Source organism: Nicotiana tabacum, chromosome 17 (genome assembly GCF_000715075.1).
Source record: "Nicotiana tabacum cultivar K326 chromosome 17, ASM71507v2, whole genome shotgun sequence".
Lineage (NCBI taxonomy): Eukaryota > Viridiplantae > Streptophyta > Magnoliopsida > Solanales > Solanaceae > Nicotiana > Nicotiana tabacum.
In genome coordinates this window covers 70,155,723-70,165,840 of record NC_134096.1, presented here as the reverse complement: position 1 = coordinate 70,165,840, position 10,118 = coordinate 70,155,723, and the positions used below count along the sequence as shown (strand labels likewise).

General features: G+C 35.5%; 1 protein-coding gene across 1 annotated transcript; it reads right to left on the bottom strand.

The window, feature by feature from the left end:
- Positions 1-6,161: 6,161 nt before the first annotated feature.
- On the bottom strand, positions 6,162-7,725 carry LOC107805393 (uncharacterized). The gene is made up of 2 exons (XM_016629422.2): positions 7,380-7,725; positions 6,162-6,947 (listed from the first exon to the last, which is right to left on the bottom strand). The coding sequence occupies exon 2, from the start codon at positions 6,940-6,942 to the stop codon at positions 6,391-6,393; it is 552 nt and encodes a 183-aa protein (XP_016484908.1). The 5' UTR covers positions 6,943-6,947; positions 7,380-7,725; the 3' UTR covers positions 6,162-6,390.
- Between the last annotated feature and the right edge of the window lie 2,393 nt (positions 7,726-10,118).

The window sequence follows — 10,118 nt, the reverse complement described above, 5'->3', positions numbered from 1 at the left end:
TATTTGATGAAGAACAAACAAAGAACTTTTCAGAACCTGAAAATAGATAATTTTGGAGAAGACGAAGAACTGTGAAGAATAGAATGAGAAGAGTTGAAAGTAAAAGGTTTAAAATAATGAAGAAGGGGGGCTATTTATAGGTTTGGCGGTGACGGTTCAAAATCAGCAGTGGCCGACCATCGTCTGACGCACATTTAATGCCTTGGTAATTGAACCGACGGGTTATTTATCACGTACGTCATGGTCGCGCTCGATGCAAACGTCAGTGTATATCTAGTCATATCGTTGGGAAATCATGTCGTTTCTCGCCACATTCTTCCCGAGAAACGAGGGAACTATCTGTATACGGTCAAAACCGATTTTTTCCTTCGTGTAATTAGTCAAGATTGGAACATGATGGACCAAGGGTCGTCTTCATAATATCGAGATGAGATCCGAAGCCAGGTTATCAAACTCAAGATTTAGGGACCGATCAATACTGAACTCAAAGTCAATATCGAGCTCGAGTCAATACCGAGCCCGAATTGATATCGCGTTCGAGTCAATACCGAGCCCGAGTCAATATCGATCTCAAGTCGATATCGAGCTCGAGATCTGGAGATCGATCAGTACCAAGACCAACCAATATCGAGCTATGAGACAAAGAGTCGTTGTAGCCGCACTTAGGGAGAGAATCTCGGCGGGAATCAAGGAAAAGCTAATTAATTAATCTATCATGGTATCTCCACTATGTATTTTTTATTAAATCCAAAGCAGGATTTTTTCACTATATTAAGAGTGGGTATCATTTCTGTAAGGGCAGATTGAACATCCAGAGAAGAAAACATTGATACATTCACATTCTAAAGATTATTACATTGATATATAGTTGAGATTATACTTTTTTGAGCATGGACATTGATTCATCTTGCTTTTTTATAAATCATTCTCTACTCAATTTGGTTTGTATTTCATTCCTTTATACAGTCAATATTTGATATATTTCTACTTACTTTTCCGATTTGTACCAAACTATACCACGTATCCTTAGAACTACGTATAAATTCAACTCTATCTGTTTTTCGGGTAAACAATGAGCAATGTGAATACAAGTCAAATACTGTGCTAACTCTATCTGAGCTTCCAGAGTAAATATAAAACTCATATACCGAAATTACAGCAAGGCAACCGAGGAACTCTGTAGGACATAGCTTCTTCCTTTATTGAATAGCTAACTAAGATCAAAGTTCATCACTTTTAGAAACTTGTACGTTTTCCTTTAACTTTTGTTTTATAACTCAAACATATTTTTCTAATCACATTTATATAATTTTTAGAATTATTTACTCATTGTTATGTGCATGCCTATAGACTAGTATACATCACAAAAAAAGATTAAGTCAAACTAGTATACCGCATATTAGTCACTACAACAACAAGAACAACAACAATAACAAGCCCAGTGTAATCTCATTAGTGGAGTGTGGGGACGATAGGATATACGCGGATCTTACAACAACAACAACACTACATACAACTTTAATGATGGACAATCTAATGAGTAGAAACTAGAGAGAGAGCTACCGCTAACACCCCTAGATAGGAATGGTAAAATGGTTAAAAGAAAACAGTTAATCACCTATATTATCCACTAAAAAATGGGTTGGATAATGAACTTTTTAAAAACGGGTCAAATATGGATAAAAATCATATTATCCATTTAGAAAATAGATAACCAATGGATAACTAATAGGTTTAACTTTTATATTTGTAAAACCTCAAATTGGGGGTTCCTCAAGTTTGGGAGACTAGGAATTCTCCCAAAAGTAATCATATTTATGAAACCATGGATACCCATATTATCCACCGGTTAACCTATTTTTTATTCATATTAAATATGGGTCGGGTCGGGTCGGGTAATATACCGTTTTCGACTTGTCTCATATCCGACCCGACCCGCTCGTCTGCGACACCCCTAGATGTTGATTTTATATACAGATAGTGGTGCAAACTAGTTTAGTATAGAAAATATCACATGAAAGTGTAAACTTGTATAGTTAAATGAATTTACTCTTAAAAGTGGTGCAACTTATACATAATAATATCATTAATGAAAGAGGGTCAAATATTTTGAGACGTTCCAAAAGGAAAGAATGTCACATTAATTAAACGGAGGAAGTTTTATATTCTGATCACAAAATGTAAAATTGATATGATTAAATCCTGCATTGCTTAGGATTCCTTGCTATCTACAGGTCAAAAGTGTAACCTGATACAACAGTGGCATTCCAAAAACATATAGCAACACAAAGTGGATTAGATATTGGCAAACAAAATGTGCCCTTAACTCGGAAATTATGAGTATACTTGTAAAACTTGGAATATCTTTCTGCCAGATACATCTAGTTTCCCAAGGATAACCAAAGTAGGTTTCACAGGCATTTCACATGTTACGAAAGATCGAAGAAGAAACTAGAATGAGGAAAGTCAGGGACTACTTAGGCTGTTCCAGCAAATCTGGTCATGCTAATCGCATCTCTGTTTTAGATCACAACTTAACTTTTAGGACATTTCATAGAAAATTTGATGCAAGTGAAAGTTCCTTTGTTATTTCTACTGCGAATGCCTGAGTTTTGGAGGCTCATGGTTCTACATGAGACTTGCTAGCTGCGGTTGTCCATTGAGCAAGGAGTTTCATGTGGAGTTTTGAGTCCGAGGAGGTGCAGTGGTAAATTTTCTTCAATTTCCCGGCCCTTCTGTTCTCTTTTTCTCCTCGGCTCTTTTGGTTTTAGTTTATCTTTTTTGAAGTTTGAAGTTTCTAGGTGAGATCTTTGAGAGCAGAAAACCTTCTAAAAAATAACAAGTTTGAAGTCAGTTTTCCTGTCTCTTTCTTCTTTAAAAGCTGCTGAGTTTTAAAGTTTTTCTCTGGGTGATTCTTGGTTTCGTTGCTGGTTTACATTGTTGTTTGGGACTATTTCTGTTGAAGTTTTCTGCTGTAGTTGGTCTCTGAATTTGCTAGATATCTAATATTAAAGAAAGTTGTGCTTCAAAAAGTCCGAACCTATTCTTGCTCTTTCTACACATGAGGGTGGGGCTCGATTTAGATCTCTCCAGGACATTTGCAAGGCATTTTCTGCTAAGGCATGGTGGAACTTTAGGACTCAAAATACCTTGTTGAAAGAGTTTCTAATGGCCAAGTATTGCAAGAGAAAACATCCAGTTGCAAAAAAAAAGGTCCTATGGGCAAATTCTATACCTGGTAAAGACTTATGGATATCAAAGATGATGCTGAGAATTGCATTTTGTGGAAGATTGAATAGGGTGATGTATCCTTTTGGTGGGATAATTGGTCTGGTAGAGGTCTTCTTGCCAAGGAGATCCAATTACAGAATTTTTGGAGACATTGGAATACTGCTAAACTTTTCAATGTGCTTCCATCAACAGTGGTCCATACCATACTGGATATTGATATACATATTGACATTGATAACTATCCAGTTTGGACACTTGAATCTTCAGGAACCTTCACTTGTAAATCAGTTTGGAAAAATTGAGAAAGCAAAGAAACAGTTCCTTTACAGCTACAATGACATGGCATAAGAAAATGCCCTTCAAGATCTCTTTTTTCATGTTAAGGGTATTGTATGCCAGGATTCCCATAGATGACTTAGTGAAGAAGTTTGGTGTTATGATACCATCAAAATGTAGAAACCATCTTGCATCTATTCTGCCAAAGCCAAATTGCAAAACACGTTTGGTTTTACTTTGGTAAGTGCTGTGGAATTACAGTGAAAAAAGGGGACATTAGGCAGGTGGTTATGAGCTGGTGGTTATATAAACCAAAGAATGTGATTCATGCTTCTCTTATTCAGTCCCTACCAAAGTACCAATAATGATCTACTGGGAGATATGGAAGAATAGGTGTGCCTCTAGGTTTGACAATGTTCATATGTCTGCCAGGTTTATCATTCAACAAGTATGTAAATATTTGATTTTCTTGCTAAATAGCCAATTTTCCAAGGTGCAACTTTCTCACTCTTGAATTGAGATGGGCACAATTGTGGAAAAGGTACAAGTTATCTCTAGCCAAATTGTGAGGTGGAATAAACCTCAAGAAGGTTTCTTTAAACTCAATATAGATGGGTGTTGTAAGAGTAACCCCGGGAGTTCTGGAGGTGGTGGCATTCTTAGGGACAATAGGGGTTCTTTTGTTTTAGCTTTTGCTGAACACTATGGTCTTTGTAGTAATAATGTGGCTGAGGCCAAAGCCATGTTAATTGGCATGCAACAATGTATTAACAAGGGCATTTTAAATGTCATTGCTGAATCTGATTCTCAATTGATAGTAAATTTGATTAATAGAAAATGAAACCACCTTGGCATATCAAGCATATCATGGATCAGGTTTTGGAGCTCTTAAGCAATGGAAGTTTCAGTTTTGTTCATATTTATAGAGAGGGCAACATGGTTGCGGATCAACTAGCTAATTTTGGAGGAAGTCTCTGATTTACCTGAACATGTCAGAACTTCATTGAGGCTTGATCAAGATGGCATCCCCAATTTCAGACTTAGACCAAGGAAGAATTATTTTGTTATTAATGATGTTATTACTAGATAAAGCTGATTTTTTTTTTTTGCAGCATTGTGTATAGTTTCATCATGTAATACTCAATGCCTGCAAAGTGTAATGGACGAGTCCTCCCAACTTAGACAAGTTTTATCTGGTCAAATGCATACAAGAGTGACATGTATCAATTTCTTCGAGGCTAAGGTCTATGTCCTCCTCTGCGTACTTATCCTTTTTGATTATCTACGGGTTGGGGTCTATGCCTAACCCCCACCATGGTTGTTTTGTTTTTAAAAAAAAGTAATGCTTTCGTGCTTGCAAATACAAGGAATCGCAACCTCAAGAGATTAGTGTTTTGAGCAAGATAAGCAAAAAGGCCTAACAACAGCATTACCAGAGACAGAAATTTAGTTTATGCACAGCAAGGACAACCATGTAGTTAAGTATTTCCAAACAGCAAAATGTGTCTGAAATTCAAAGCATGGCAGCCTGAATCCTTAAAGGACATCCACAACTTTGCTACAAAAGTTTACCATCTACTGCCTTCTCAAACCTAGAATCACTTCTAAAATAAAAATTTATCAAAACTTTTTGTGATTCTAATGTATAAGCTAAATAATTTGCTCTCATCCATTGCTATTGAAACATATATCAATCACCAGACATCAGCAAGACAACAACTACTTTAAAAATAAAAATTACAAAAAGAAACTACCTCCAGCATAAGAAAAGCGACGATTGTTGTCCCCCAAAGTTTGACTGAGATAGCAGAAATCGGCTTAGACAACATGATTTTATACTATATTCAATCCTTAACAGATATCTGGTAACACTGGTATGGATCCTATACCATTATTTTAGGATCTTTCACATCTGAATACACCAGTACAACAAGCTAAACTTCAAAGATCAATAGTTCTTGACAGCTACGACCTTAGAGTATCTCTAAGTATAGAACACCATACTCATTTTATTAGACTTAAGTCGACCTACTTGAAGAGGCTAAAGCAACTCTAGATGCTATTTTAACAAGACAGATTGCGGGCCTTATATTTCATGAGTACCGTGACCAAGTTCCTGATGTGTTTGTTTAATGCAAAAGTTAATCTGTGCTACAGATATTAAATCTGGAAGTTCTCTACTCTGTGATCAATCCAGTATTTCCAAAGCATAGTTCTAAAGTCATACCTACAGCATTTTCATAGGAGTTTACTCAACTCCTGTCAACCAATAAGCTTCATGTCTCTCCAAATTTCATTTGCTTTACCAACAATACCGAGCTGGTAGCTTCTGTACTTCCCTCACATGATTCAATCATTTCAAATTCAAGAAGCACCAGAATATCTTACAATCTAATGAAAGAACATCATATTTGAGACTAGCAAATTAGAAGGTCTAAGCAATTAATGTTAAAGTCAACATTATTTAACACAAGCAAATTTACCTCACATGACAAGCACTAAAGTATACGGATTCTAATAACGAAAACCATATTCAAGATTTAGAAAGTAGAACACATAGGAAAAACCACGTTCAAGACTTACGTAATAGAACACATAAGCAAATGATGTTCCTATTATGGTAATAGAGATCCAGCAGCGAATTGCCAATGATAGGGGGAAAAATAAGCTTGTTATCACAAACACTGACATAAGAGATCAAAATCTCATTTGCAAGTACAAAAGAAAAGAATTAGAAATTACTTATATGTCGGCAAAGCAAATGATTATTTAGAAACTATATAGCATTCTTAACCATCTATATTAGTTTCTAAAATAGCACCTATATAGGAAATGGAAGATACAAACCTAAGCTAAAATCAACAGAATCACATGTCTGAAGCTTCATGATTCAACTGTATTCCCAAGCACAAAAGAAAACACTTCACGCACTGGAGGATACTCGACAAGTGCAATTTCCATAGCATATCCAGCAACAGGTAATTTCAGATCCCTCAAAACAGTGAATGCCTCGCCCATACGAGTTTTAGGCACTTCTTCAGCTACTGGGCAATAAGGAATCCATGTATCAGGACGATGCTCCTCCCCAATTTCAATTCCCTCCTTTTTCATAGCTTCAAACAACTGTGAGTGGAACTGAAGGAGAGACAAAGTTGGAGTTGGAGCAAGAAACAGAACGTTGTCGTCACTTGGGAGGCTTCCAATTGAACCAAAGGACAGAGGCAAAGATTCTTGCTTGGACGAAAAACTCTTTACAACGTTCTCAAGCTTCAATGGATCAATATAGGGACTCGAGAAGAGGGTAATGTGAGGCCTAGACTCAATCTCAATAAGCTGAGTGCTAATCTGGCGCCGAGCCAATACATTCCAAGCCTTCAGGACCTGGTTTTCCAATGCAGGATCAAAGTAGAGCTCAATGGCGTAACCTTGCGACATTGCCTCTATCAAGGTTCGAACAAACACAACAATAAATCAAGAAATCACCAAAATAAATAGAATCACAAACTTTCACAAAGGAACCTGGAAATTCACACCAACTTTTATACTCGATCTAGCCTACTAACAGTAAAGCCAAATCCCAAATGTTAAGTCCAACCAAAAACCAGTAACAGTGAACATCTCAATGGTACAATATAAGCAGAGTTAAAGAACATAAACATTAAAGAAAACCCACAAAATATCACTTAAAAGTAAAGTAAAATATCAAATACTAAAACCCCACTAAAGATAAATTGGGACCTCGTACAGAACAAGCAATGGTGAAGAGAAATACACTAAAGTAAATCCACATAAAAAAGAATCATGGAACTCTTTCAGGAAAAAAATTGAAACCCTAAAGAATTCACACAATAAGCTAAAAATTTAAGGCATACCCAGTTGAGGAAAGAGGCTAACAAGGCACAAGGGCTTGAAATGCAACCCAATTTTTAGGAAAAAGTGAACAAATGAATCGTCCTCAAAACAGTAGCAGAAATATAAAGAGGGGACAAAAGGGGTTAAAGAAGAGGTTTTTGGGAAAATGGAGAATAATTTTTCTTGAAAAAATTTGGCCAAGAAATTGCTTAGCCTACAACTCACTTAAATTGGAAAGAACTCACCCATTTTGTCTCATCTAGTTCCCCTTTAGTCAATGGAGATTCGGAGAAGGTGAAAATTAATTTAATTAAGGATAAAAAGGTGAATATTTTTGGTGGTAAAACATAAGCTACCAACCCCAAAAAAAATATGACAAGTAAAGAAAGAAAGATACTAGTAATGTTAATCTTACCGTAAAGTAGTGAGGGAAAATTGAGCTTAAAAGTAATTACTACTTTATTCAAAATAAAGACAAATATCTGCCTCTCTGTACTCGATAGCCAAGGAAAAAATAATTTTTCTTTTTGTTGCAATCGCGTTATTACCAGCTCACTTTGTTCCTTTTTATTTTAATTGCGCATAACTAAGAGAAGAAACCACTAGTTGATAAAGAGGGAAAAAAAGCTATTCAATTTCAAAGTTTCAAACACCTTTTTGTTGTACAATAATAACATACTATATTTATTTTTATAAGTGGGATTTGGAGGGTAATCTATACGCAATCATTATTTATGTCTTGTGTCAGCAGAGGAGGTTGTTTTCGAAAGAGTGTCGGCTCATGAAAGCACTCAACACTTCTTTGTTGTCTTTCTTTATTTTCTTTCATTTTATTGGACTTTGATGAACCAATAATTTTGAAGTCAAATTAATAAATTGTCCATGTTCCCACACTGATGTACCGTCTGTCTATAGTTTTTTTTTTCTGGAATTTATTTTAAAAAATGTGGTTGTTCATGAAAATTTGTGAATTTTTGGAGATCTTTCGAAAAATAAATTTTTCGGAAAAAACTTTTTTCCCCCTCACAAAATTAAAAAAAAAAATCAAGTGAAATGCATGTCCAAACATAATTCTAAATTCTAAATATCATTTTTTTAAATATTACTTTTTTTCAAAAATTACAAATTCTATGTCCAAAAACCTATTGAGAGTCACTTTTAAACGAATGTGTAATTGACCATCTCTTTTTTCTTTAAATCAACCCTTTGTTGTCCCATTCGTGTTAACCAAAAAAATTACTGTTTCCAACCTCGAAACTTAGATGAATAATGAATCTACAAAATAGGGTAATTCATGGAAGAATGGGCTAAAAAGGTGACATGTCATACCACCCCATGCAGCTTGCTAATGCTGCAACTCAGTTGGTTTTGCTGATTCTTTTCTTCAAATACCTTTCTCGAATATGATCCTTGATAGTAGGGGCAAAATGGAGAATATTGAGAATGACCCCAAATTATTTAGTGGATCATTGATCCGCTCTAAGTCCAAGAACGTCCACGAGATGCAAGCTAAAGACTTGCATGATCTTCAACAATTGATTAGAAGATGTTTGGAGAGTTACTTGGAGGATTCATGCAAAGAATACTATGTTTGGAGTCTTGAGAATTGAAGAATCAAGATCCCAAGTCAAATCGTGTGACACGGTTTCACCAACCGTTATATGCGGTTCAAGAGGGGCCTGAAGAGCTGAAGAAAATAAGCTTCTCGAATTCGTCACGATTCAGTTGTGTGTTACGGTTGGGGTTAAGGTTGGGGCTACGGTTTGGCCTAGCGAGATTTTTTGGAAAATTAACTTTCAAACTTTTTTCTATTTTACCCATCGGATATTTATAATAGCCTAGGGTTATTTCATTAGCAACTTAGCATATTTTGACATAAGAAAACTCTTGAGAGAGATTTGGAACCTCTTGGTTCGAGTTCGACTTTGGATTACCTGTTTTCAAGACTTGGGTTCTTGAGTGTAATCATCTTCTCCTTTCTTTATATCTAGGGTTTCTAATTTGTCGTTATTGGGAGGCGATCGAATAGTAATTCGATTGTTGCTTGAGACGTTCACTTAGGGTTCTAGATTTTCTTCTATATTTCATTGTTCGGACTACTTTTGATTATCTTAATCAAACCTATCATTAGTTTTTACTTTAATTATTGTTATTTTTATATTTCGCTATTTTGTTTATCTCGGATGGTATCAGAGCGAAGGCTCGGGTATTTTTCTAACAAGCCCATGTTCCCCAATCTTGAAATCAAGATCCAAATTAGTAAAAAAAAAATGGCAAAAAAAATTATAGTTCTTGTTTTCGACTAAACCTTAGTGAGTTGCTTACAAAAAAAAAATTGTTCTTGAGTTTCAAAAAAAAAATTATTAAAGTGTTCTTGTTGATTGTTGGGGGAAGATTACTTTTGGGTAAGAAAGATTCATTGGGGATTCTTGTTAAGGACGAACTAGTGCTAGTTCGCATTAAACCACTCTTAATATTTGAAACTAACTATTTCTTTCGTGCCAATTCGTTCGTGCTTTTGTCGTTATTTTCGTAGAAATTTCTTGGCTCTCGTACTTAGTTATAAAGTCTGTTCTTGATTACATAAACTCCACTCTTAAATTACTTTCAAGAAAAACTCATTCTTGGATAGGTGATTTGTGAGTTTATCTCAAACTTTGAGGATTTCCAAGGAGAGAGGCAGAGATTATATCCTAAATGTGAGACAAAACACAAGAGGTTGAGTGGGCTTGTTTGAATCAAACTACATGAGGTGTGCT